General features: G+C 46.4%; 4 protein-coding genes across 10 annotated transcripts; all 4 read right to left on the bottom strand.

Annotated features, from left to right (window-relative positions):
* Window positions 1-447: 447 nt before the first annotated feature.
* irf2b (interferon regulatory factor 2b) lies at window positions 448-6,259 on the bottom strand. Of its 6 annotated transcripts, none has more exons than XM_067247243.1 (9): window positions 6,053-6,259; window positions 5,125-5,217; window positions 4,932-5,031; window positions 3,646-3,822; window positions 3,388-3,422; window positions 3,177-3,273; window positions 2,638-2,805; window positions 2,013-2,056; window positions 448-1,361 (listed from the first exon to the last, which is right to left on the bottom strand). In XM_067247243.1, exons 2-9 carry the CDS (start codon window positions 5,209-5,211, stop codon window positions 1,062-1,064), a joined length of 1,008 nt encoding a protein of 335 aa, XP_067103344.1. In that variant the 5' UTR covers window positions 5,212-5,217; window positions 6,053-6,259; the 3' UTR covers window positions 448-1,061. The 6 variants fall into 6 exon arrangements, with proteins under 6 accessions (XP_067103344.1, XP_067103345.1, XP_067103343.1 ...); XM_067247244.1 differs by having other exon boundaries at window positions 6,155-6,250; XM_067247242.1 differs by lacking the exon at window positions 6,053-6,259 and adding an exon at window positions 5,720-5,999.
* A 712-nt stretch (window positions 6,260-6,971) lies between these two features.
* Window positions 6,972-13,768, bottom strand: casp3b (caspase 3, apoptosis-related cysteine peptidase b). Its single transcript, XM_067248344.1, has 7 exons — window positions 13,569-13,768; window positions 10,733-10,803; window positions 10,352-10,500; window positions 9,708-9,836; window positions 8,283-8,458; window positions 7,743-7,857; window positions 6,972-7,637 (listed from the first exon to the last, which is right to left on the bottom strand). The coding sequence occupies exons 2-7, from the start codon at window positions 10,792-10,794 to the stop codon at window positions 7,408-7,410; spliced, it is 861 nt and encodes a 286-aa protein (XP_067104445.1). The 5' UTR covers window positions 10,795-10,803; window positions 13,569-13,768; the 3' UTR covers window positions 6,972-7,407.
* Window positions 13,769-13,903: 135 nt separating this feature from the next.
* Window positions 13,904-19,991, bottom strand: cenpu (centromere protein U). The gene is made up of 12 exons (XM_067248343.1): window positions 19,862-19,991; window positions 19,544-19,595; window positions 19,359-19,443; window positions 19,021-19,264; window positions 18,744-18,903; window positions 18,505-18,658; window positions 18,002-18,107; window positions 17,644-17,722; window positions 17,486-17,533; window positions 17,060-17,121; window positions 16,760-16,910; window positions 13,904-14,212 (listed from the first exon to the last, which is right to left on the bottom strand). The coding sequence occupies exons 1-12, from the start codon at window positions 19,864-19,866 to the stop codon at window positions 14,096-14,098; spliced, it is 1,263 nt and encodes a 420-aa protein (XP_067104444.1). The 5' UTR covers window positions 19,867-19,991; the 3' UTR covers window positions 13,904-14,095.
* Window positions 19,992-21,117: 1,126 nt separating this feature from the next.
* LOC136954700 (long-chain-fatty-acid--CoA ligase 1-like) lies at window positions 21,118-26,346 on the bottom strand. 2 transcript variants are annotated; one of them, XM_067248341.1, is made up of 18 exons: window positions 26,152-26,346; window positions 25,755-25,863; window positions 25,417-25,583; window positions 25,059-25,158; window positions 24,701-24,876; window positions 24,495-24,527; window positions 24,357-24,408; window positions 24,183-24,256; window positions 23,692-23,769; window positions 23,408-23,542; window positions 23,155-23,289; window positions 22,945-23,040; window positions 22,792-22,864; window positions 22,629-22,717; window positions 22,227-22,343; window positions 21,882-22,130; window positions 21,661-21,732; window positions 21,118-21,524 (listed from the first exon to the last, which is right to left on the bottom strand). In XM_067248341.1, exons 1-18 carry the CDS (start codon window positions 26,344-26,346, stop codon window positions 21,384-21,386), a joined length of 2,091 nt encoding a protein of 696 aa, XP_067104442.1. In that variant the 3' UTR covers window positions 21,118-21,383. The 2 variants fall into 2 exon arrangements, with proteins under 2 accessions (XP_067104442.1, XP_067104443.1); XM_067248342.1 differs by lacking the exon at window positions 23,692-23,769 and adding an exon at window positions 23,883-23,960.
* Window positions 26,347-26,471: the final 125 nt, after the last annotated feature.

Here is a 26,471-nt window from a genome sequence, read left to right on the forward strand (position 1 = left end):
GTGATGTCGTCAGACAGAGATCACAAGATCGCTTTGTTGCTCGCGTTTGTTCTCAAATTAAATCACGAAAAGTAGGCCTTTGAACACTTAATAATCATGTAATAATAATAATAATTTAAGACAGCTCAGGCGGCTTTCCAGTTCTTCAGGTACCATATGTTACTGTTAAAACATGGATACTTGTTTCGTTTGAAATGTTTTATTGCCTAAATTACCAGATTAGCCTACCATTAATTACTCACGCCTACATTTATAAAAGATGACACCCTTGCAGAAAAAAAGAACTACCTGCAACCCGTCTACTGGCCCCACGTGATCTTGTGTTCAGATTGCAGTTTTTATGTACTGCAGTAATTTTCTTTTGCCATTTTAGTGAGTTACTGACACAGCATGGCAACCCTAAACTAAGCTATGGCTCAGGAATAACCAGGATGTTGAGAGGCAATGTCGTGTCAAAATGTAAAAAAACGGTCGTTTATTTATTTATTCAGATTTGCATATCGATGATCCACAGGATTAAGAGTAGCCATGCCTGCGCAGCATAAAAACACTCTTACCATGTTAACATGGATCTGGAAACATATAACAATAAAGACACACAGGCATCAAGCTAGTCACATGGTTACATTCAGTAGGTGCCACATAAACAATGACAATGCGAATCACAATGAATTAGCTACTTTAACAATAAAAAAACATAATTCATTTTTAGAAGAAACACTCTCCACCTTCAATTAAAATTTCCCTTTTATATAAAAATATATATATGATCACTAAAAAGGCTTCAAGATAAATTACAAGTGCATTTATCGTTTTCCTCTTTCCTCCCATGGAGCGCCTTTACCCACACACGCACACACACGCACACACGTCAGTGCTCTCCATAAGGTGCAGAAGCAGTTTGACTTTACATATTACTATGTACATGATTACCCAGAGGCAGAGTAGAGTCAGGTTGTCTTGTTAGTCTGTCACTTTGCAAGACTGTCAGGTCTGTCTGTCTGTGGACCAGTCCATCCAATGAGGGGGGCACTCTGGAGAACAGGGTTCAGTGGGCGGGGTCAGCAGGTCTTGACGGAGGGCTGTGATATGTCGGACGTCTTCATGATGACGCTGGCCCGTGTCTCTGAGGAGGAGGCCTGCGAGGATGAAGTCGCCGTCAGGGGGAGGGGCTGCGAGTTAGGGGAGGAGTCTGTCCAGGGGGAGGAATGATAGCTGATGAGGGGGGTGGGGTCTCTGGTGCTTGTCACTTTGAAGTTGGTCTTTCCGGCCGTGACAAAGGTGGCCATGCTGGGTAGGGAGCCGGATGGCACCCGGAGCACTGAGCTGTACCCTTTCCGGCTCCACAAGCCTCCAACACACTGTCCAACACATGTAAGCAACCGTTAGATTATCTGTACACCACACACACGCGAAAGACACCACAAACACACACTAGTCTCATGTCTGGGAGCAGACAGGCTCAGGGTTGGAAGCCAAAGCAGTAGAACTGGCTGGGAGGAACTGACGGCTTCAAGTGAAGACTTGCTTATCATTTTATCGCACTTGGTTAATGATTCAGCTGTGTGAGTCTGTGGCTCTCAGGCAGGCCCAACCTTGCAGCTGAACTCTACTAGAACCTGCTTTTGTTAAGAATGTGTGAGTTTAGTGGAAGTTTGTAGTAGGTCGGTTTAGTCGTTTGTGAGTGAAGTGGGCAGTGCTCGATGAATATATGAACTTGTGGGGAGTCAGATGGCTGAGCGGTTAGGGAATCGGGCTATTAATCAGAAGGTTGCCGGATCAATTCCTGGCCGTGCCAAATGACATTGTGTCCTTGGGCAAGGCACTTCACCCTACTTGTCTCAGGGGGAATGTCCCTGTACTTACTGTAAGTCGCTCTGGATAAGAGTGTCTGCTATATGATTAAAATGTAAATGTGGGTATTTGGGATTCAAGTTTGGACTCAGAGTTTGTGTGTGTGAGAGAAAGAGAGAGAGCATGGTTGTGTGGGGGCAGAGGAGTATTTTTCTCACCTCTAAGGAGTCATCTTCACTGTGGATGCTATCTGTGTCACTCTCTGCAGAGGATAGGAGAGGGGGAGAAAGGAGAGGAATCAGGGAGATCTGGATTAACAGGTTGGAGAGGAAGGAGGATATAAGGAGGTTGGCCCAAAAAACATGCCTGAAATGTCACTGACAGGTGAGCTGTACGGGAATGTAAACTACACTATGATATACTGCTTTTCTCATATCTAACAAACTCACAAAGTTGATCTATCAACTGTCAAATCATTCTGTGGCGACAGTATCACGGCCAGAGGTCATAACAAAAGAAGTGCAAGCCATGTTAGCTCTGAAAGACTTTGATCCGTAGATGAGTCATAAAGCCTCTCGGAGGTGTGTGGCTTTCCACTTTCTCTGCCTACATGTCTGTCTGTCTGTCTCTCTAACCTTCCCTGTCTGTCTCTCCCCCTTTCATCCCACATTTTGCTTTCTCTGCATTGTCTCTCTAGCCCCGGGCCATACAGTCCAGTATCCTAGCCCAGAGTGCAGACCAGGTCCAAAGGTTGCTATGAGGTCTGTAAATGTAAGCTAGAGTAGAGAGATGGACACGGGAGCATGTGGCATTTAGAGTTTGGTGTGTAGGCTGTCGTCTAACCTCCGTATGAGGACACAGGGGAGATTTGAAGGGGGTAGGGGTGGCTGGAGCTGACAGCCTGCTCTTCGCTCTCCGTGGTAACCTCGATGGTCTGACAGACAAATGGCAGTTGATCGTGTATAATCAGGTGGTCGTCTATAGGACTCCGATCGGCCGGATGGTCATAGACTGTGAAGGAGCATTGAAAGGGGGGGGGGGAGGATCGAGGAGACAAGATGCGGGGGGGACAGTGAGAGAAATGTAAGGACAGGGAGAGGAACATTTATTGAAAGGATGAAATGGAGACATGGAGAAAATGGATGAGAGCAGTATGGAGATAAGAGAGGAGAGTGGGGAGAGGAGAGGAAAGGCAGAACGCAGGAGGGGTGGTACATAGGGACAAGATAGGAGGGAAAGAGAAATTGAGAGTCGTTGGGTTACATGACTTTCTCAAGACAAGTGTGGTTGCTATAGCAACATTGTCCGGAACCATCAGTTTACACCTCTGACATACTACAGTGCTGTGTGGTAACCATGGACACAAACGTGAAAGGTGCTACCTGTGAGGGTGGTGCTGTCTGTGACCACTTCCTCCTTCACTTCCTGTTTCACAACTAGCTGTCCGCTGCTATCGTCCGGAGATGAGGATCTAGGAACCTGATGCACACACAGGATGGATCATTCCAGAACCAAAATGGTTTTTAATAAGATAATTAGACACTAATTGCTTGCTGCTCGATTGCTTGATGTGATGTTTATTGACACAATTACCTTCTTCTTTCCCCCCTTTTCACATCTTTTCTTTCCTGGAATTAAAAAAAATAAACAAGACACAATTAGCTACGTCACAGTGATGTACACATACAACCAGTCTGCCTTTCATCATAGTACAATTGACACCACTACCAGGCAACAGACCATCTACACACAAGACTATCTCTGGGGATCAGAACACACAAATGGAACCTCTGCCCTGATTGGTCGACAGTGTGAACTTTGAAATCTTATTTCTCCAACTCGGGTTCTCACCTCTCTTGCCCTGGCGTTCGGAGAGTGACAGCATCTTGTAGACCCTGAAGGCGTTTGTCCCTTTCTTGATGCTCTTGTCCTTCACCTCCTCGATGTCTGGAAGAGAGTTCATGGCACAGCGGAAGTTGGCCTTCCAAGTCTTTGGATCAGGTTTGTCCACACCTGGCTGGTACTTCCCTGAAACATGAACACACACACAGAGAGCACAAACACAATGCACACAAAAAACCATTTAGTAGGTGTGGTCCAACAGTTCTAACCCTAAATCGCATTGAATTGTATTAATACATACAGTATATTTAATATATACTGTATTTCTTTGATTAAACGCTGCAGCATTTATTACACAATGTTCATTTTTGGTGCAGCGTTTATTGGAGGGTGGAGTTTATTGGAGGGCAACGTTTAATTAGTAAGAGAGATTTAGTGAATTGTAGCTGCAGTGCGGCCATCAACAAACAAAGAATGGACAAGGAGGTCAAACAAAGCCTCAAGTAAAATTGAAGCCGCGCATTTAGTCTAGGTGTGCGTGGGTAGTACTTTAACTGTCTCAAATATAAGTATTCTACATTGTGTAGAAATCTGATGCAGCATGCCAAAACGTTCTTACACTTTAGCTTTCAAACAGAAAGCACTCACCAGCAGCAATAGATTTGTAGCACGCGAACTTCGGGTTGATGAAAGGCGAATTCGCTAGTGGCGAATTCAATTTTATATTGTACACTTGTGATTTGCTTGTGTAATAAATACTGTGTTTTAATTTAACCAATTAAATAAAGTTTTTCAGATTTTTTTGATGCAGCGTTTAATCAGCATTTATTACACAATGTTCATTTTTGGTGCAGCGTTTATTCGAGGGCCGCGTTTATTTGAGGGCGGCGTTTAATCAAAGAAATACGGTATTGTTTGTTAGAATAGGATAGTAATTTATTTATTTTGATTTAAGATTTATAACTTAGGACATAGGACTTAGGTTAGACTGATTTTGTACCTGTTGCAAATATACTTTATCTTGAACTGGTTTGTATGCACCAGTATGGTTCTGTATGTCACTGTGACATTTGACATTTAGTCATTTAGTCATTTAGCAGACGCTCTTATCCAGAGCGACTTAAAGTAAGTACAGGGACATTCCCCCCGAGGCAAGTAGGGTTAAGTGCCTTGCCCAAAGACACAACGTCATTTTTCACAGCCTGAATCGAACCGGCAACCTTCTGATTACTAGCCCGATTCCCTAACTGCTCAGCCACATGACTCCCTATGTCAGCCACTGTGAGAGTGTCTACCTGTGTGAATGGCCCAGTTCATGAAGAGTGGGGCGTCTTTCTCTAGGTCCCATCCATGACGAGCAGCGTGCATCCAGGGAATCTGGAATATTCTCTTCTCCTGCAGGGAGAAAGCCAAACAGCATGTTTGCTTGTGCTGGTGCGTCTTTGTGTGTGTGCGTGTGTGTTTGTCTACAGTGCTGTGTTCTCTCACCCTGTTAACCCATTTCAGGCCAGGGATCAAACAGGAGTTGATCTGTTCCTCCAGCCAAGGCCGCATGCGCATCCTCTCCACCGGCATGGTGGCCTGTAGACATGGAAGGAAGGATGGACACAAGACACCACCATCAGTGACATGACCTGACAAGGATGAATACGCTGTCCCTGTCTGATGCTAACTTGTAAGTTACAACCGCAGTTGCCTCCAGAAGTTTCAAAACAGTAGTCTGTTATCGTACCTCTACCGGCGCAGTTTAAAGGCCTGGCCTGGAGATGAATAACCAGCAAGGTCCCCGCCTGTTACAGGTGTGCCGTGTCAGAACATAAAGATCAAAGTCCACCGCCAAATTCGAGCACTTATAAACTACACTTCAACTACCGTTCAATACTATCCTATATTAAGAAATAATCTTAGTCGGCTACAAGTAATAGTCAAATTAGATAAGTAGGCTACACAATAAGTCATTAACGATATCATTTTGTATTCAACGGTGAAACAAACATGTTTTTGTGGACAGCAGTTTACAACTTGATATAGTAGGCTACACTACGTTACATTTCTATGTAGTGAATAACATTGTCACACTTACACATTGCATCATGAATCGCCGCGATACGTTTGAAACAAACAATGTGCAATAACAGCCTGCAAATTCATGTTAGCTCGCTAAATCGTTACAGTAACAATGGTTTCTTGAGCGCCACGGTTGGCCAAAGTTACATTTAGCTCCGTCACTGCGCAGACAACCTGACAACAACAGGACAAAAGCTTGTTCAGCAGACATTTCTACATCAAAAGTGAAAATAAACTTCATTCTACGCTTGGCATTGCTACGATCAACATAATTTTACTTTCGATTACGTGTTGTTACTCTCTCGCTCTTTGCGACCATGTCAGCTTCAAGAACATGCGGAAACGTTACCTATGTGAATAAGTAGCCGAGTTGTATTTCAGCTTGATAAACAGTCGACCTTCTTGCCACAGTCGCAAAGTTAGAACAGTGTCGCCAATAGCTATGAAATACCTCAACAAAAACCTAACTTCATGTATTTCAGAGTCCAGATCGAAAGCAAAACAAGTAGAGGAAGCGCTGCGTGGAAATCCCCTCCCGATGTTTTCTTCGCGACTGTTGAACCTAGATGGCGTTGCACGGGCTTCTGAAAACCACGGGAAGCCTTCTCATTGGTGGGCGCATCTGCAACCGACCGCTCCATTTCATTTTCACTTCCTCAATCCTCGGTCGTTGAATTCCTCTCGCAGAGCCTTTCCTTTGAGCCTGATGTGTAGAAACGAAACTAGAATGTGCAGCTACTTGTGAACAGCACCGTGGCTGCAAGGACGAACTTCTCTGCAAACATCGCCAGTTGTATGATGTTACACAGCTAGACTCATACATAACTAGATCATTTTAAGAGTGACTTTGAGCATCACACAGGTACAGGATGTTAGAACACTAACTTAATTAAGTGTAAAGACGCTTACGTTGTTTTTATTTTATTATAATCAATGTATGGCTGGTGTTCACGCCTTTATTTAAAAAATAATGCATTTGTAAATGCATTATGATGCATCTAAAAACAAACTTTGTAGTCCTTTCCAGACTAGAATAAGGGAGAGAGAGAGAGGAGGTGGTGAAATAAGAGGAGGAACAGGGGCAGAATAGTTGCCTAGCAAGGAAGAGACAAAAAAGTACAGAAGGATGGCAGTTGCCTATAGCTAGGGATGGGCGTGTAGTCACTAATCTTATCTAGCCATGACCCGAGGATGGGCTTGTGAAATAAATAGATAATGGCATTTTGATTGGCTGTACTGGCTGAAATGTTAATTTATTTACAATGAAATATTAACACATGTATTCAATTATATATAAACCTAATATATTTTATTGTTATGAATATAAATCTAAATGTGCCACATAAACATGTCGCTTATATAGACATTTGAAAATACACATATTTGGCACTCATATAATTGTTTAAAACCTGAGAGATCTTTTCATTCTGCTCATGAGGTAACATACCTTGCCAGATCAGTCATTTTAAATCCCTTCTTAATATCCATTTAAAGACTGCATTCCCATGTTAAGCAGGTCCTTTTTAATCCTGAGAAAATTGGAACTCTGTCTATAGTTTAAACAATTACATTTGGTCCAGAGTAATCCAACGACATGCAGATACAAAATCTCAATAAAAACCAGTCACCTTTGAACAATTTACCCCTAACCCAATAAGCCAGCTACTTCAGCTCTCTTGAAGACTGGCTGTCCAGGCCTGATGGTCACTGAGGAAAGTACAGGTCCTTGGTCAGCATAGACACAATGCAGGGAATCTGCTTCTTGGCACTGAAGCCTGGGATGTTGGAAGCAGACTGGAAGTCCAGCGCCACCTTATGGTTGACTCTGGTCATGATCTGCATGATCTCCAGCACGTGTCCGTGGCGCTGCAGCATCTCACACAGAGACTGCATGAACCAGGAACCATTACTGGTGTTCCTCCATGAGTAGTAGCCTTGGGGGAACAAATACATTGTTACACAATGTCCAAAGGAGCAGGGGACAACAAACACAGTGTTCTGAGGATTCCTGAGGTGTGTGTGGGTGTGCGTGTGTGTACCTGGGGCTGTGGAGTAGGCATACAGGAAGTCGGCCTCCACAGGTATCCTCTCAGGAGAATCGTCACTCACGGAGTCAGTCTCAATCCCCCCATCCAGTTCTGAACCGCGACAAGCCTGACACACGCCAGACGTTAGGAACACAGAAGAGTCAGTGTCAAAGAGTGTGACTGTCTTTGTGTAGCACCAGTGCAGTACAGTATAGCTGTGTATTGGTGTGTATAGGTGTAGCACCAGTGAAGTATAGTATAGGTGTGTATAGGTGTATCACCAGTTCAGTATAGCTGTGTATTGGTGTGTATAAGTGTAGCACCAGTGCAGTATGGTATTGGTGTGTATAGGTGCATCACCAGTGCAGTATGGGTGTGAATAGGTGTATCATCAGTGCAGTACGGCTGTGTATGAGTGTGTATAAGTGTATCATCAGTGCAGTATAGCTGTGTATTGGTGTGTCACCAGTGCAGTATAGTTGTGTGTTGGGATGTCACCAGTGCAGTATAGCTGTGTATACTGTAAGTGTAGCACTTGGGCAGGTGTATTACCTGGATGAAAAACAGTTTGGGCTTGCCAGCCAGGGTCCTGCAGCGGTCTCCTCTGAACATTCCGGTCAGAACCTTCAGCTCCACATGTTTGTCCGTCCCGTAAAACACACCCTCGTCACCGTGGCTGAGCAGCACACACACCAGGGAGGCTGACTGGCTGTGGTCCTCCTTGGAAACTACATTTTTGTGTTTATTAGATAAACGGATGAAACAGAAGACTGTACAGTTTACATTTGTAAAGTATTGAGATGGCTTTTCTTTTTCCCTGTTTTTTGTTATAGACTGTCGTAGGCGAATTACATTGTCATTATCCATATGAATACAATATACTGTACTGATGAATGAAAACCTGATTTCATGAACCTGAAATACCTAATTTCACATTAATCGAAATGTTACAAATATTCATACCCTTTATTCAGTACTTTGTAGAAGAACTTTTAGCAGCAATTACAACTTCTTGGGTATTCTTCTACCAGCTTTGCAGAACTGGATCTAGGCAGCTTCTCAAATGTTTGCCCCTTACTGAGTAATAACTAAGTTCTGTTCAGAAAGCTCTGAGCATGCTGCTACCTGCCTCAACAGTGGCTTCCGGTGTCAATCCACTCTAACCTAAAGGCTGAAATCAGAGTGCTCCAGAGATGGGTGTCAATCTAGAAGGTTTTATATCTGAATAGGAACTCAGAGATTCTCTTAAGAGTGACCTCTGGATTCATGGATAACTTGACCAAGGTCCATCTTGCCCGGTTACTTATTTGAGCCAGACAGACAGCTCTCTAGAAAAAGATTATAGTAGTTTCAAAAGTCTATATTCCCTGAAGTTTTCAATGCATTAGCAATTATTTTTATTGTAGCAAACCAAGGGAAACGGACAAGCCAATCCGGCACAGGGGGCGGGTTCATAGGCTCAGATTGGGGGAGGTGATAGAGGGAGTCTATTTGCCTGTTCAAGTGCCGCAGCCACTTGGCACATGGCACTGGTTACACCTGCAGCCCATCAGGTGATCAGGGGAAGGTATTAAGGGAGCCAGCCCAGGGCCACAGAGGAGGAACAAAGGACTGGAGAGGCAACACTGCAGGAGGTGTGTTCCTTAAGGAGATTCTGGGGGAAAACTGACCTCTCCCTTTGTTCTCAACCCCCACAGGACAACACTGCCTGAAGGCTGGAGGACCCCGGACGGGAAGAATCCTAAGTTTGTCCCGCTACCCTTTTCCTGACCTACGTTTATTAAAGGACACTATGTTAAGCCTAACTGTCTCTGAGTCTCATATTTCATTGTGAATCTGGCTTTCAAGTCCCCTGGGTTTCCACATTATGTGTTCTATATTCCATTTTAAATGAAGTCTATAACTAAATGTGGAGAAAGTGAAGGAGTCTCAATACTTTCCAAGGCACTGTAGAGGTGTAGTTGGGTTAAGTCTCACCCTTACGGAGAAGCTCCTGGATCTGTTGGACTGTCTGGTCGGTGAACACTTTGACCTTGTAACCCAGGCTGGAGAACACTTTCATAGCGTTGCCTGCATCCACATCTGTTCCATTTCGGAAGTTCATTCCTGCTCACACAGACGGACATACGGGGGGGGGGGGGGGGGGGGGGGGGGGGTTGTTGACAGACCTGCCCCCACTGCTAAAAAAAATCCTAAAGGAAACACTGATGACAGTATCGGTAAAACAGTGTCGGTGGTAACAAAGTCTCTGAGGCATGAAGGTCGGAGGACAGAATTTATAGTAGAAAGGGAAAACAGAGATAACGTACAGCCAATAGGTGCTCGTTATTCAATCAGGCGGATACCACACCATAGACTCGTGAGAGTCATCAGAACATAATATAGGTTCAAATAAGAACACATATGAAATAAGACTTATAAGTCATCCACTGATTGTAATTAGCATAAGCAGCATAAGCGCATGACAAATCCCAAATTTTTTCAGAGACAAAGAAGTTCAAGTTGAAAATTGAATCTGGCTGGTACAAGGCAGGCTGAAGAGAGGAAGAGAGAGAGAGATAGAAGACAGGGAAGCTATGCTATGCGTCACCAACTCTGTAGATACATAAGCAGGAACCCACCTGTGCTTCTGTCAAAATTCTTGTTGTTGATGATTATGCACTGTCCCAGGCTGGGGTAGTCCATCCTGTACCTGTATGTCATGTCCACATGAGGCCGAGAGTCAACCTCACTGGTCCCCTGCTTGGGGGCAATAGGTTTGCTGGGGACACTGTCATAGCAAATAGACGCACACACACAAACACAGACACAAACACACAAGGGAAAAGGGATGTCACTCATTGCGCCATCAGCCTGAAGCACTAATGGGGAAGGACGTCCATAGAAACCAGTTTATCAGGTTAGTACCATATAAAGGAAAGCACCACCACACACAAAGACAAACGGCATAACAGGAAATATAATTCATTATTAAGTTTCAGGTCGGGTTAGGTTGTTGTTACCCCTGTCCTGCTATGGCCTTGGCATCCACACAGTCTCCATGACCGTCCACCTGGCTAGACATGGCAGAAACCTGTGTAGCTAGACAAGACAGACATGTAGCTATTGAAACGTCTCTCCAAATAAAATAAATAAAAAACTTAAGTACAACACGATTATCTAGTCGGACAGGCTGACTTGAGACATTACTGCCTGCTAGATCCATGTTTGGATCTAGCAGTCTGTTTGTCTACAAAGTAGCCTACAGTTGGGCTCTGTAGCTATACACTGCAGGACCAAACAGGGAAGTATAAATACAAAAGGTGTTAACAATGGGAGTTCGCCCAACCAGTCTACACATGTTTTGTGGATTTGGAAAAGGCGTTCGACCGTGTCCCTCGGGGGCTCATGTGGGGGGTGCTCCGGGAGTACGGGGTACCGGACTCCCTGATCGGGGCTGTTCGGTCCCTGTACGACCGGTGCCAGAGTTTGGTCCGCATTGCCGGTAGTAAGTCGAACTTGTTCCCGGTGAGGGTTGGACTCCGCCAGGGCTGCCCTTTGTCACCGATTCTGTTATACTTATACTTATATGGACAGAATTTCTAGGCGCAGCCAGGGCGTTGAGGGGGTCCGGTTTGGGGACCTCAGGATCGGGTCGCTGCTTTTTGCAGATGATGTGGTCCTGTTGGCTTCATCGGGCCGTGACCTCCAGCTCTCACTGAAGCGGTTCGCAACCGAATGCGAAGCGGCTGGGATGGGAATCAGCACCTCCAAATCTGAGGCCATGGTTATCGACCGGAAAAAGGTGGAGTGCAATCTCCGGGTCGGGGAGGAGATCTTGTCCCAAGCGGAGGAGTTCAAGTATCTCGGGGTCTTGTTCACGAGTGAGGGAAGGATGGAGCGCGAGATCGACAGGCGGATCGGTGCGGCGTCCGCAGTGATGCGGGCTCTGCATCGGTCCGTTGTGGTGAAGAAGGAGCTGAGTCGAAAGGGGAAGCTCTCTATTTACCAGTCGATCTACGTTCCTACCCTCACCTATGGTCACGAACTGTGGGTAGTGACCGAAAGAACGAGATCGCGAATACAAGCGGCCGAAATGAGTTTTCTCCGCAGGGTGTCCGGGCTCTCCCTTAGAGATAGGGTGAGAAGCTCGGTCATCCGGGAGGGGCTCAGAGTAGAACCGCTGCTCCTCCGCGTCGAGAGGGGCCAGTTGAGGTGGCTCGGGCATCTGATAAGGATGCCTCCTGGATGCCTCCCTGGTGAGGTGTTCTGGGCACGTCCCACTGGGAAGAGGCCCCGGGGAAGACCCAGGACACGCTGGAGGGACTATGTCTCTCGGCTGGCCTGGGAACGCCTCGGGGTCCCCCAGGAAGAGCTGGTGGAAGTGGCCGGGGAGAGGAAAGTCTGGGCCTCCCTGCTTAGGTTGCTGCCCCCGCGACCCGACCCCCGGACAAGCGGAAGATGATGGATGGATGGATGGGTGTTTACAATCAATTTGGTATGTGTGTCAATATTCTTCTGCTACTCTCAATGGTAGGAAGGGTGGGTTAGTAAGTTAGCCACTTTGACTAGCATGTAGGCTATGTGTACTGTATTATCTACCTTAAAGATGCTGTAAAGCAAATTCCATGATTTGCTTCTCAGTAGGCTACATTATATACGTGTTAAATAAGTTCCTGAAAGCATGTGCAAAGCGCGAAAACTTTGTCGCACTGAAATGTGGAGTAAGACCGTAGAACAGTTTCTCTTCCGTTTTCAGATCAGGTTTTAATGGGCAGCCAAAAAATTACCTATCTACGTAATTTTGACCCATCTACGTCAGATCACTAAATGGTTCCTCCTGCTGTACTGTTATTGTAGCCTACATCAGCTAGCTAGCTAGCTTCAGGATGTCTCCCTCCACCCGCAACTGCATCTTCCCTGGATGCAAGAACTTCAACTGCGCTGCAAAGCTATTTGATTCCCTGAGGAAAGGAAAAATAGGTGGATTGATTTTGTGAAGGCCCACGCTGATGGAGAGCTTCGGATAAACTCCAACAGCTGCCTCTGCAGTGACCATTTCATGGCGGATAGTTTTAACATGGACCAGAGACAGACGGGGTTCAGGGACACGGCTTCTCTTGCAGCGCGGAACCGTACCGAGCATCGCCCTCGCACCTGGACCATCCACCGCCGCCAGCAGTTCATCACTCAGTTCTGTTTGCTTGTTATAATTATACTACATAACATAACTTTTCGAGGTATCTATGCTATGAGTTAGTGTAAACCCCTAACTTGATATTAGGCTACTCGGTTTAGAATGATGGTATTTTGGTGAAATGGAAGCTAATGTGCTAGCTGTAGCCTAGTTGGAGAGCTCACTGTCTCTGGTGTCATTTTTACTCTTGTGTTACAGCTCAGGGGAACATTTCATTTATATGCATCTGTATGTTTCACTCATTGAACAAATACATTCTAAATCTAGTTATACTGTTTAGTTCGGCTTGACGTAGCGTCCATTATCTGGGTCGTAGGTAGGCAGCGAGGGGCGGAGCTTCAGCTCCTTCAGGCGAAACGGCCCCCCAGTCTCAAGCAGAGCAGAGTGTTGACTTTCTCATGATTTCAAAGCCTAATTTAACATACTTGTCGGTGTTTTTTTTCATTCGAATTTGGATGGGTAGTTAATAACACATTCTTCTGTGGTGTGGTGAACTTAAAACTAATTTTCAATTCCACTTTACAGGATCTTTAATCATTTGTAGCCTCCGCCCTTCGCGACTAGTCAAGATGTCAATACACGCAACATGGTACAAAAAGTGTTTGTCTTGAGAAAGCTTATACAAGCTCAGTTATAGCTCTAGAAAACAGACTAAAACTTACCGTGTAGTCGGTTCCGATAGGGAAGCGGTTAAATAAAGTCAACCTTTCTGTTATCGTATCGTACTGTACAGAACATAATACACTCCCAACTACTTTGAACCAATCGGACTCCTGGAAAAACTATGCAGCAGATTTATGCAATGGTACTCGATGTATGGGCGGAGTGTGTGGCACACCTGCGAATAGCTCCCTCAGGAAAGACACGTAGCCTACAGTACCATAAAATGTCGAAAGTAAAAGTGAAACTGGACCACTTTATCTAGTGGATCGTGCTCTTAACCCACTAATAAACTCTACATGCGTTAATGCATTCAGAATACAATAACACAGTAACATTTCAGATGCTCCAACATGACGTTTATTATGACACAATGAAATATGTTTCATTCATAATTACAGTAATTTCTGATATTTTGTTCCTGCAGCGCACAAAAAACTTCTGGACTGTCTCGTGGATGTATTTTTTTCAATGTATGGTCTATGCACATTGCTGCTTTAATTTGTATTTGTGTGGATGTATAGCTGTGTCAGACCACTTTCTCCAGGGCCTGCTCCAGCCTGCCATTGAGGGTTCTCAGCTGTTCTTCAGCTCCCAGAACCCGCTGTGCTTCCAGCAGTAGAGCAGGGAGGCTGGACACACCGTACTGGGCGGGGAGGTACACATATCAGTTAGCAGATATCAGTTAGTCAGCACTTACGTCAGCTTCAGCCAGAATAGAATGGAGCAATGGACCACAGGTAGGTAAACTGGGTTAGGATATTAAGGCAGAACAGTGGCGGAGCAGAGCTAACATCTAGATCCGTGTTTCTCAACTGGTGGGTCGCGAGCTGGTGTGGAGTGGGTCGAGGCTTCGGCTCCGTCAAAAAGTCAAACTTTTTTTTATAAGTTACCGAACTTCCGATGGTACGCTTTATTTTGAAAGACGAATCCACCTTATTCATAGCTCCCATGATCCATTTCCTGAATTATGGGCACGACTTCCGGAGCCGGCGATTGTCATGGTAACGCTCATAAACAGTCATTGCGGTAAGCTAATTCTGATGCGAAATAAAACATGTGGGAACACAGCCTGTTACACCTGAAACGGGACAATTTGATCATACCTCTGCCTTCTACTATCGAGGGATGGGAGGACGACCTGAAAAAGTGGCCTCAAATAACGTGCATATTTAGCTACTTTATTAACTCTGTTGCTACAGACGGTGAAGCGATGAATAACCTGAAAAGCTCTGAGTCTTATCAGTACCCCCACAGTGATAGTTTGTCACGTATTAATTAAGGAGGTGGGACACAACCTTGTCTACCTTAAAGCAGACATCGAGCCTAGTCAGAGCCTTAAAGTCCCACATAACCGGTCCTGGGTTTTAGTTTCATCGTCAGAGTGAAATACAAACGGCTGGGTGCTCATGTGTTGCTGGACCAGGGCACTACTAACCCACAAACATTTACTGGCGGTACTGCAACTAGCTAAATCTGTGGAGGTCTTTCGTAGCCCAAACACAAAGTAGGATGCGGATTTCCTCCGTTGGCTTTTTGTCCACAAAATGAAATGAGTACACATACGATACAGTGTTTTGGGTGGTCTCTTCAAGGCTAGGGTTTTCATCTACATTATTTTGTATTCCTCATCTGTTGGCAGGCGATGGAAACTGTACCGTTTGCCACAAGAACACTCCCTTTTTGTTGTGGGTGTGTGTTCAACACACTGTCGTTGAAGCCACAGATTTAGCCTGGTTGTTAGTACAGCTGCGAACAGCGCAACAGGTAGCCTACCAGAGCCCCGCAATGACATTTTATAACAATAATAATAACAATATAAATGACAACATATGTTTAAAAACAAACCAGTTTTAGTTAAATTATAATTTAAATTATAGTTTAAATTACTTTAGAAAGAATCACTGTTGACAGCTGGCTGTGACTAACGTATAGCAAACTGCAACTTCCGCTTTCTACAGTAGACCCCCTGAGGTGGATAGCATAGACATATATATATGTCTATGGTGGATAGGCTCACACCTTGCTGACCGCATTCTAAAACACACATGTCAAAGTGTCAATCAAAACTGCAGCGCTGTTTGTTTCCTGTTTTCAGGGGCGTTTCTTGCCAATCTCGCATCCTAGGCGAGATCGCTAAAGGTAATGTGTTATCTGTAGTATTTTTACAATAATTAAAACCAGAGCAGCCAGTGTAGATCGGTTAAAGCCTGCAAATCGCTAGCTTTTCGTTGGCGTAGCTGGTAGTAGTCGCTTCCGAAATGCTAGAGGCCTTGGGTTCAATTCCTGATGTGCCAAGTGTACCTCCGATGAGTGCAAAACCACGTCTGGAACAACTACATACGCTACAGATTAAAAAAGAAAAGACGGTGCACCCAATCGGTGCCCCCCTGCAGTCTTGGGGGTTGTCTATGCCGGAAAACGCCCTTGCATGTTTTGAACAGTACATAGACATTGTGGATTGCTGTACAAATTGTTTTGTGAAATAAAATATAATGTTTGTGTCGTGGGCCGAAAACACCATGATATAGGGTTGTCTTAACATTTCTGTCTCTCAGTAGAGAACTGAGAGAACATCACATATTTACCAAACGCTTACAAGAGATAACGAGAGCTCAGACCTTGTACGAAGAACAGAGGGCAGGGCAAACTGACATTTTTGGGGGTTTAGAAGATAATCACACCATGGCAGGCTAACTGCCATGGAGATCAGGGGCGTTCTGTGCACTATAAAAACTGTCTGTATTCAATTATTAAGTGGGCTCTCTATCTTGTGTTCGGAGAGACCTAACGTATGTTGCCTTTCTGACTTGATCAATAAACGTATGTTTGCAGTCAGTTGGCTGAGCGGTGAGGGAGTCGGGCTAGTAATCCGAAGGTTGCCAGTTCGATTCCCGGTCATGCCAACTGACGTTGTGTCCTTGGGCAAGGCACTTCACCCTACTTGCCTCGGGGGAATGTCCCTGTACTTACTGTAAGTCGCTCTGGATAAGAGCGTCTGCTAAATGACTAAATGTAAATCTGAAAACTTGGACTGACTCCCTGCGTACGGCCTTTCGCACCTGTCCGGCTAGAAAGCCAGCCACCACATTTGGAATGTAAATTATTTTTGTGTTCTGACAAGGACAAATGTGGGTCCTGACGTTAGACCAGTTGAGAACCACAACTCTAGATTACAGGGAACCTAGCTCACCTGCTGGGGCTGGTCCAGGTGGACATGCTGCCGGTAGTTTCTGTGCAGGTTTGCCAGCCCTGAGAGGAGGCCAGAGCCTTTTCGGAGGTCCTCCAGGCGCTGCTGCAGTCTGGCCTTTTCTCTCTGCAGCCCCCGAACTTCCTTCTCTTTCCTGTGGAGGGACGCCAACTATTTATTAACCTGGGATTGCCTAACCCCAACACGCCCCAATGAACCCTGATCATAATCCCTGGAGAAGCGACTGTACCAATGCCATCAACGTAGGCTATTGTATGAGACCAGTCACACAAAATCTCTCACCTGATGGTCTCGTTCTTGGCCTCCAGCAGCCTCTCTCTCTTCTTGTTGATGGCACTTGTCACCTAGGAAATCACAGATGCCATCAGTATGAACTCTGCTTCCTATATTGAATTCCCCTTTTATAACTGTCTATACCCCCATCTCTGCTGCTAGTGCTACTATAATGTTATTATTGCTATTTGTGTCACCGCTATCGTATTTTCCTATTACTGGTAATGTTGCTGTTTTTGTACTTTTTTCTAATATTCTAATCAAATTTGCTTTTGTTGCTTTTTTTAAATGTTTATGCCTATTATGCAGCTGTTGCCTTGTAAGAAATGTATGAACCAGAATGTCATGTGTTATACTGTGCATGTCAAATAATTTATTTGACCTCTTTAGGACCTCAAGTGATTGACTGCCCCATAGGTCCGTAGACGGTCTTACCTTCCTTGTGTCTCTCCGTAGGCAGTCCAGCTCCTTAGCTGCAGCAATCTGGACAGACAAATGATCATGTCCATGCCGTACACATTAGAGTAGGTAACACAACACACACAGCCAACCAGCTGTTGGCAAACATAAGCCCTCCCCCTGACTTGACCTACCTTTTCAGACAGCTGTTCCTGGACGGAGTGAGAGAGGGCGTCTATCGCCTGACACACTGCCTTTGACCCCACGGCCTTGCTGAGGAAATAGCACCAGACATCACCAGGACAACATCAGATCCAGAGATCTCACTTCCTCTCGGTACAATCGGAATGTTCCTCTGATTGACTCAGAAACTGCGATTATTCAAACACGTGAGGACCTTTCCTAGATAGGTCAGATTAGACAGCTCTCCTCTCAGATCCACAGAGGTCGTACTTCTCCCAAGGACTCCTATTGCAGGAGGTACCGTACACCCTGGTTAACGTCACCCACCTGCACCACACCCACAGCCACAGAGGTGCTACTGAGACTGACCTGTAGAGGGAGGTGAACTCCAGGAAAGAGTCTAGGACCACATCAAGCTCACCAGGGTTCCTCACCCTCTGGAGCAGGTCCACTTTGCGTACGGCACCTGTCGTGTCTGGGAGGGGTGAAAGACGAGAGGACAGCCAATGAGGACAGGAGAGAGAGGCAAGGAAGTGGAACCCATAGTAGTGGCAGAGAGTAAGGATGTGCGTGAAGGTTACCGACTTAACAGTTTACCGAATTCTATCAGAACTGCTCCAACACTATATGTTTTTTTTTTTAATCTGTTGTTTCATGTCTTTTGGGATATTAGTATATTTACTGGAAAGTTTTATTGTATTTGAGGGTTCTGCAAACACATTGTACAGCACATTAGTCAACTGTTGTTGTTTTTAAATTGTGCTCTATAAATAAAATCGATTGATTGAAGGTCTGAATCTGAGCTCCAGGATTGGAGGGCTCTTGAAGTCTCTATAGGAGGGTCCGACCAATAGGATCCCAGTAGAAATTACCTGAAGTTCCTGATGATGACTTCCTCTTCTTGTCTTGGAGGCTCTTCCTTTCAGCAGACGATTTCCTGTTGTTCCGCCTGTTGCCAGGGGACTTCCTGTTGCTCACCTTCTCACTCGAGGACTTCCTGGACTTGGCCCTCTTCTGGCCATTGTTCTGGGGGTGAGACAAACCGGAAGGTCAGTCCAAATCTGTCTCCAAATGGTCACTCACAAAGGTGTTCCTCTTGGATGGTCCTTACCCAGTTGGGGTCGTCGTTGTCAGAAAGGTCCTCGGAGGACAGAGAAGGTCTCTGTCTCTTCTTGGTCGGGCTAGGAGAGCTGGGGGAGACTGTGGAGACGGCCTGGGGCTGAGACACCGTAGCCGGGTCTGCTGCTCTTTTCAGCCTCTTCTTCACAGGCCTGCCCAGCACAGAAGAGAACAGATTAACCACAACATTATAAAGCTGCCTGGTTGACCCTGCCAGTCTCCATCACATGACTGGTCACCAGCCAAGCACATCACTTAAGCCAGCCTACCTTTCCTTGAGTCCCTGGCTCTTCCTCTCTGTCCTCCCAGGAACAGAGGCCTTGGCTGGGGACGACTGGCCACTTCTGTCCTTGGTCTGGGCCTTTCCTCGGCCAGTCCGGGGGGCTTTTTTAGGGGCCACTACAGTGCTGCTCTGGTGTGGCTGTCGCTGTCCCTCCCTCGCTTGAGCCCCTTCTTTCTGCTCCACCACATGACTCAGATCCTCCTCCAAGGCAGTGCTGTGCATGGGGTTTCCTAGGTCAACAGGTGGAGGAGGGACTAGTTAGTCTAGTTGCTCACCAGCAAGTTAGCTAGCCACCACAGGTATTCAGTAGCCCTATAGCCTCACCATAGTTGTGGTACTCGTGCAATGAGCTGTCTTTCTCAATGGAAGACACGTTCAGGTAGGATGGTCTGCTTTCAGGCTGAGCCATCTTAAAGGGACAACAGGAAGAAAATGGTAAAAGGAAGACAATGATCAACTGGATCCATCCAGTAGTAATAGAAATGTCAAAAGAGTCACAATTCACAAACCTTGTCCCTTTGGGGGGCGACTTTTGGCATCTTCGCTCTTATCTTTCTAGAGCTGTGAGGAGAACATGTTAGGCATAATGCTATTCACTTTCATTTTACTTCCATAAGTTAAGTGGGATAGTATGTGGGTTCTGCAAGTTCAGGTTTTTCGTTCTACCGACTATAGAGCTGATCGTGCTCTAGTAGCATGAACCTTTAACATGCAAAGCTCGAGGTTAGCTAACCAGCTAGTGCTAGCTATATCAAAACAAGACTAGAGCTACATTTGTCTACTTGAAATATGTGTCGTGATCGTGAGCAATTGAATTGTTTAGCTACCTCATGACACTGGCAGGTGATCACCACATTATTGTCGCAAATATTGTAATATTATCTGTATCCGACGAGGTGATAGATAGATATGCTGTCAGAACAAAATATAAACACACGCTAATCTCAGCTCTTTTCTCCCGCAAAAATATTCGAGCCCTCAACGGACCGCCCTATTATCCAAAAAAAGGGGTAAGCGTACTGTAACTGGTAATGTCTACTTTATGAAAAACTGTGTATCTGGTGCATCACTGTGTGTTGACGCTTTAAATAATAAAGTATATAATTTTTTATTCTGACGTACGTTTAGCAACAAAGAGCACTAGTGTCCTATACAACCATAGACGTATATATGTCTATGTATACAACACTGAAAACTGACCCCTTCAAATACTATTAGTACGACTAGTACGGAAAGCAAAACAATCCAATCCTCGCTCATTAACCCAAACTGTGTATTTGTAAAATAAGAACATTAAAAAGCCGTTACAGAGTTTGTATTTATTTTAAGCCCACATGTCCCCGATAGAGTAAGAGACTAATCACAAGTTATAAAACAAATTCACATTACCACATTTGAGAATTTTATTTATTGCAAAACTGTGCTGAAATTGTTCATTGACATTTTGTAATGTTGATTTTCTGCACTACTATGATATTCAAACTTCAGCTATCCTTCATTAGAACCGTGACAAATAAATTAAACATATAGGCTACCTATTGTTAAAATCTCCAATTACAAGTGATCAGGCTGGCATCTGTCTGTCCTTGGCCTGGTTCCCATTCTTTAAAACAGCACCTTTCCCTCCCTCCCTCCCTCCCTCCCTCCCTCCCTCCCTCCCTCCCTCCCTCCCTCCCTCCCTCCCTCCCTCCCTCCCTCCCTCCCTCATGGATAACCCCATTAATTCTGTTGATGCCTCAACATGCATAAGTTCCAGAGATGATTATAATTCCAGTATGTGCCTACTGTAAGCTGCATCACATACTGTTTAGCCTCAAGCAGACTTCCCTGAACACATTGATTCACAGTTGGGTCGTGATACATGGCCTCCTGGCTAAGCTCAGTGTTAAGACCTAATAACTTTCTGGGTTTGGACCCCAGGACCACACCTTAACATACAACTCCAGCTGCTCTTCCCATCTAAACTTCCATTAAACCCGATGAGGGAGACACTGGCTAAGGTGTCACAGTAAGACTGAGTTATCATGGCTTAGGAACGTCGCAGTAAGACAAGCTTAAGACAACCCTAAGGGCAATGTGCATTTGGAGACGTTCCTGAGACCAGCGGCCATGTTTATAATTCAGTTTATAAATCATTGACCCCCATGTTGGTAGTTCTGTATTGGAGAACAAGGAAGGCATGGTATTGAAATGATCAGTCCTTAGTTACAGCACAATTCCACAGTTCATCTTCCCTTTATATATCCCTTTTGTTTTCTCCTCCTCCTTTTCTTCCTGCTTCCTTTCCCCCCCTCTATCTCCTCTACTTCCACTTCCTCCTCCTGCTCCTCTTCGCACACCTCCCCCAGGTCACATCTTGTTAGACGAATAGAGCAGGTCGATCTGCTCTCGGAAGCAGTTCCTTAGCTCCGTTCTCTTGGACTTCAGGGTGGGGGTGAGGAGGCCGTTCTGGACGGAGAACATCTCTGTATGTATTGCAATGTCCTTCACCTGGAACACACACCCACAAAGACTCAAGCACACTTCGATAACGCATCGTATCAAACACATGTACAAGTAACATTGAACACATGTAGTGTTTATTACAGGGTGGTCAATGATCCCTGGCAGTGTTGTATGATCCTACCTGTTCAAACGACTTTAGACCTCCTTCTTTGCCCAGTTTCAACATGTCTTGCAAGATGGCCGCCTTCACTTCCTGTGGAAAACGGCGGCAGTGAGGAAGAGCAGAGCAGGAAGAAAGAAAGACAAACACTGTGATGTGAGGACGAAATACCCCATATGTTAGGGATTATGGTTAAGGGTTCCTGTAAGCAAGGTTCAAGGGTCAGAGGTCAGGTTTAGTACCTTGCGGCTGCAGAGATCCAGGTATCCCTCTCCCTCCAGGCCCTTCTTATTGGCCCAGCCAGACAGGAAGTCAGGATCGGGCACCACAATGGCGACCAAAAAGGCCTGCAGGCTGTCTCCATGGACAAACACCTGGGCGAGCGCGTCAGACTGGACATACACATTCTCTATTTTCTCCGGAGCAATGTATTCCCCCTGAGCAAGCTTAAAGATGTGCTTTTTCCTGTCCACTATCTTCAACGTGCCATTCTACACACACACACACACACGGATATGTCAGATTTGTGTTTAACAGTGTGGTGGAGGTGTGTTTCTGATGGTGGTGTGTCAGAAAGCAGGACTGACCGGTTGCCATTTCCCAATGTCTCCAGTGTGGACCCAGCCGTCTGCGTCAATAGTCTCTTCAGTCTTCTCTGGGTCTTTAAGATAACCCAGGAACACATTGGGCCCTTTCACACACACCTGGATACACACACACACACACACTCAACTGTTACAACATCACAGATAGGATGCTGACAATGTACTGTTGTATCAGCCAAGGAAAACTTTATTGCAGTATGCCAGACTGCCAGTAAACCAGGCTGTCAGTGACCCAGGCTGCTACTAAACCAGCCTGCCAGTGAACCAACCTGTCAGTGAACAAGCCTATCAGTGAACCAGCCTGCCAGTGAACCAGCCTGCCAGTGAACCAGCTTACCAGTGAACCAGCCTGCCAGTGAACCAGCCTGCCAACGTGTGCCTCACCTCTCCTTCCCCGTTAGCAGCCAGGTAGTTCATCTCTGCCACATCTACCAGCTTGATAGAGTTACAAGGAAGAGGAGCACCGACATGTCCTGGAGACACACACACATATTAGGCAACAGTGTGTATGTTTGTGTGTGTGTGTGCCTTTGTGTGTGTGTGTTACCTGCTGTCCAGTCTCCAGGCATGGTCAGTGTGCAGCCAGCAGTACACTCTGTCTGACCGTATCCTTCATAGAACTGTGGGGAGAGAACAGGGTGTCAGGATCAGTCAGAGCTGGCCAGATGTACGTATCCCAGCATGCTTAGTGTTGTCTGACCTGGCAGCCGAGCACAGCGCGGAGGAAGGTGAGGACGGTGGGGGAGACAGGGGCAGCACCAGTGATCATCATGCGCACGCGGCCACCAAGGGTCGCCTGCAGGGGGAGACAGATAAACAGACAGGCTGTAGAACTGGGAGAACACACCGGTTTTAGTAATACTGTCACTAGGGGAGTCGGAAGCTATTGGCGTTGACAGGAAGGGCTCACCTGGACCTTACTGAAGATGAGGCAATCCCATAGGCTGTCTTTTCGGACAATGCCACGCTTTAGCTCCGCCTCCTTCCTCCGGTAGGCGAAACCCAACAGCCAGCGCTTCAGAGGTGTGTTGGCTTGACCATATATCTATACACACACAACAGGCAGAGCAGATACTGTTGATAACCTGTGTCTACAAATCAAAAATAGCGTAGTCACCAATGTAGGGTCAGACTTCAAGGGTCTGGGGTCAGGGTGAGGTCACCTTGTCAACCATCCGGTTGAGGAGCCGGGGCACCACAGGGAAGATGGTGGGCCGGAGGGTGGTCATGTCATCCATCAGACCCCGGATGTCGCCTTGGAAGAAGCCGATCCTCGCCCCGTGGACCAGCATTACGCCCTGAAGAGGGGAAGGAGGGGAGGGGGGGGGGGGCAGTAGGATGAACAGCAGGGTGGTAAAAGCAGAGGGGGGTAACAGCAGTGAGGTATCAGCAGAGGGTAACCAGTGTAAGCAGAAGTAGGGTAGGAGCAGGTGGATCAGAAACGTACCTGGACTACTCTCTCAAACATGTGGGCCAGGGGCAGGTAGGAGATGTGAACATCAGTGTGGTCTATTATGCAGATAGCCTAGAGAAGCGGCAACAGAACAAACACACACAACACACAACACGAAACCCCACGGAACACATGACAGGAGACACACAGGGGAGAGGGGGGATAATGTTATTGTGTGTGTGTACCTCCACAACCCTCTCAAACATGTGGGCTAGAGGCAGGTAAGACAACAGCACATCCTCATGGCTGGTTTGGAGGGTAGACTGGAGGAGAAGGAAAAGGAAAAGAAAAGGTGGGAAAAGAGAAGGATAGATAGTGTTAGGCAGTGGTGTTGGAGGAGAAATTGTGAGCAGAGAGAGAAAACCACAGCTTGGTGTTTCCTGATGAGAGTAGGAGCCAGCCAGCCAGCCGGCCGGCCAGCAATCCCTAGCAGCTGACATGTGTGTTGATACTGCCAACATCCTTATCTGCATATAAACACATACCTGAGTGATCTTGATGAAGGCCGAGCAGTTGGCAACAACATTTCCATGAGTCAGCATAGCTCCCTTTGGGTTTCCTAAAGAAGATACATAAACATATTGCAGGTCAGAAGTCTAGACACAGACACAGCTCTCTCTGACACACACACATACACACACACACACACACACACACACCTGTGGTTCCGCTGGTGAAACAGATTACTGCCATGTCCTCAGGTCTGGGGGGCTGGGGGTCAGAGACACAAGGAGCAGGGTTTAGACAAATCACAAGCCAACGTCATCCAATTAGGATTGAGGGGTTTGTTTACCGACCCGTGGCTGTTGGTGGTGGGCCCTGCCAATCACCTAGAAGAAAAAAACAGAGGAGGAGGTAACAGATCACAGGAAGAACCAGCAACTGGTCCTGCCCATTGTGTACCCTCTACCACAGCCTTCTACCCCAGTCTCAGATACCTTCCCTGGCCCTGGCCCCAGCACCAGCACCACCCCCAGCCCCAGTCCCAGCCCCAGCTCCTCACCTCCATGTCTGCCAGGCTGAGGATCTGTATATCAGCCTCAAGGCCTCGGGCAACCAGCTCTGGGTCCAGTCTGTCCACCAGGACGATGGTTCTGACACTGTGCTCTCTTCCTCTCATACACTCCAACACAAGAGAGACTTTCTCTGGCACGTCACACACAATAGTAGAGATGGAGGCTGCATGCACACACATACATTCACACACATACACACACCACCCCCCCCCCCACACACACACACACACACATGCACAGACACACACACACACATATATATGTCCAGTTGAATAGGAATTCACTAAATAATTAATTTACAGAAAAATGAGTTCAAAGCATGTGGTCGTGGTGATGGTGACCTACCCTTGTCGATGATGTAGGCGATGGCCTCAGTGCCCAGAGTGTCATAGAGAGGAACAGACACCAGAGAGTAGGTGTAGCAGGCCAGCTCTGAGATGGTCCACTGACAAAACACACAAACACGTACGTTTACTAATCATACTGGCAACACTTGTTTCAGTATTCAATCTTCATATAAACACGTTTGTATGTGTGCCGTCTTGTTTATGAGGTGTTTTCTTTATTTATGTATGTATTTTTAGTCATGTCTGTATAGCACTTTGGTCAACGTGGGTTGTTTTTAAATGTGATTTATAACATTTGTTGTTGTTTGTTCTTGTTGTATCTGTATGTGTGTATGTGTGTGTGTGTATAAAATGACCTCCGGTCTGTTCTGGGAGAAGATGCCAATGTAATGGTCAGAGGAGGCAGAGTGACCCCTGTGGAGCAGCGCTGACCCCAACGCCTCGGCACGTGCCGCCACCTCGCCGTACGACAGCCAATCATACGGCTGCTTGTGCTTCCTGGAGCCCAGACACGGCCCGTTGTCTGGGAGACAAAAACACACAGAGACACAGTGAAAAAAATACAACACGATACATACACACAGGGCCAATATACACAAAACCACAAAGATGTTCAACGGTCTCCAAACGGTTCTAGCAAAGATTGTTTGGTTTTGATGATGGTTCTGATGGTTCTACAGGTTTGGATACTCACTAGATACCCGCGCTCCTCTTAGGAAGAACTCGTACATGGTCTTGGCGTCCTCGTAATAATAAGTCATGGGACTGTTCACCAACACTGACTGCCGGGCAAACTCTTCGCCCTGATTGGATAAAACCAATGTCACTCAGACTGCCTGCAGCCCAGCTTCCTGTCAGGTATCTTATGGTGTCTGTCAAGGCATTTGTTGGCCTTTTTCTTGCCTTTATTTGACAAAGACAGTTGAGACTGACAGAAAATGTAGGGAAGAGAGAAAGGGGAAGACATGCAGAAATGACCCCGAGCCGGATTTGAACCCAAGAACTGCCCCCCCCCCCCCCCCCCCCCCCCGACAGACATCCTCAGCAGAGAGAAACACACACAGGGTTAAAACATGACAAGCGCAACACACCTGGACCAGGGAAGACTGCATGTTGAGGTCGCATGGAGGTTTGAGTGGGCGGGGCCTGGTGGCCAGCCAATAGGTGGTGAGGGCTGCCACGCCAGCCACGCCCACCAGAGTCCTGGTGGAGAGGCTCTTCAGGAAGCTGTGAACCTCCTCCAGCTCTGGCACACGCATCTGGCGGCCCAGCTCTAGGCTCAGCATCCTGGCTCTGTGGAGTGGGGGGCGGAAGCAGGGGGGCTGGGGAACCGACTGGGTCACAGGTGTGTGTGTGTGTGGGGGGGAAGGCGCAGGACACAAGAGCTAAACACCGTCTCGGGAGAGGCTGT

This window comes from Osmerus mordax, chromosome 12 (genome assembly GCF_038355195.1).
Source record: "Osmerus mordax isolate fOsmMor3 chromosome 12, fOsmMor3.pri, whole genome shotgun sequence".
NCBI classification, from domain to species: domain Eukaryota; kingdom Metazoa; phylum Chordata; class Actinopteri; order Osmeriformes; family Osmeridae; genus Osmerus; species Osmerus mordax.

Coding starts and splice junctions, on each gene's coding strand:
- irf2b (XM_067247239.1), bottom strand. Junction 3,823..4,931: donor GAACTGGGCCATTCACACAG/GTAGACACTCTC, acceptor TTCATGTTTCAG/GGAAGTACCAGCCAGGTGTG. Junction 3,423..3,645: donor CGAACGCCAGGGCAAGAGAG/GTGAGAACCCGA, acceptor TTTTAATTCCAG/GAAAGAAAAGATGTGAAAAG.
- casp3b (XM_067248344.1), bottom strand. CDS start 10,794: ATGTCTAGCCAGGTGGACGGTCATGGAGACTGTGTGGATGCCAAGGCC. Junction 9,837..10,351: donor GAATTTTGACAGAAGCACAG/GTGGGTTCCTGC, acceptor CTGTGTGAGCAG/GAATGAACTTCCGAAATGGA. Junction 8,459..9,707: donor CCAGGAGCTTCTCCGTAAGG/GTGAGACTTAAC, acceptor ACAAAAATGTAG/TTTCCAAGGAGGACCACAGC.
- cenpu (XM_067248343.1), bottom strand. Junction 18,904..19,020: donor AGCCAGGGACTCAAGGAAAG/GTAGGCTGGCTT, acceptor TGTGCTGGGCAG/GCCTGTGAAGAAGAGGCTGA. Junction 17,122..17,485: donor TACGGAGAGACACAAGGAAG/GTAAGACCGTCT, acceptor GTGATTTCCTAG/GTGACAAGTGCCATCAACAA.
- LOC136954700 (XM_067248341.1), bottom strand. CDS start 26,346: ATGCTGAGCCTAGAGCTGGGCCGCCAGATGCGTGTGCCAGAGCTGGAG. Junction 25,864..26,151: donor TGCAGTCTTCCCTGGTCCAG/GTGTGTTGCGCT, acceptor TTATCCAATCAG/GGCGAAGAGTTTGCCCGGCA. Junction 24,877..25,058: donor CGCCTACATCATCGACAAGG/GTAGGTCACCAT, acceptor GTGTGCATGCAG/CCTCCATCTCTACTATTGTG.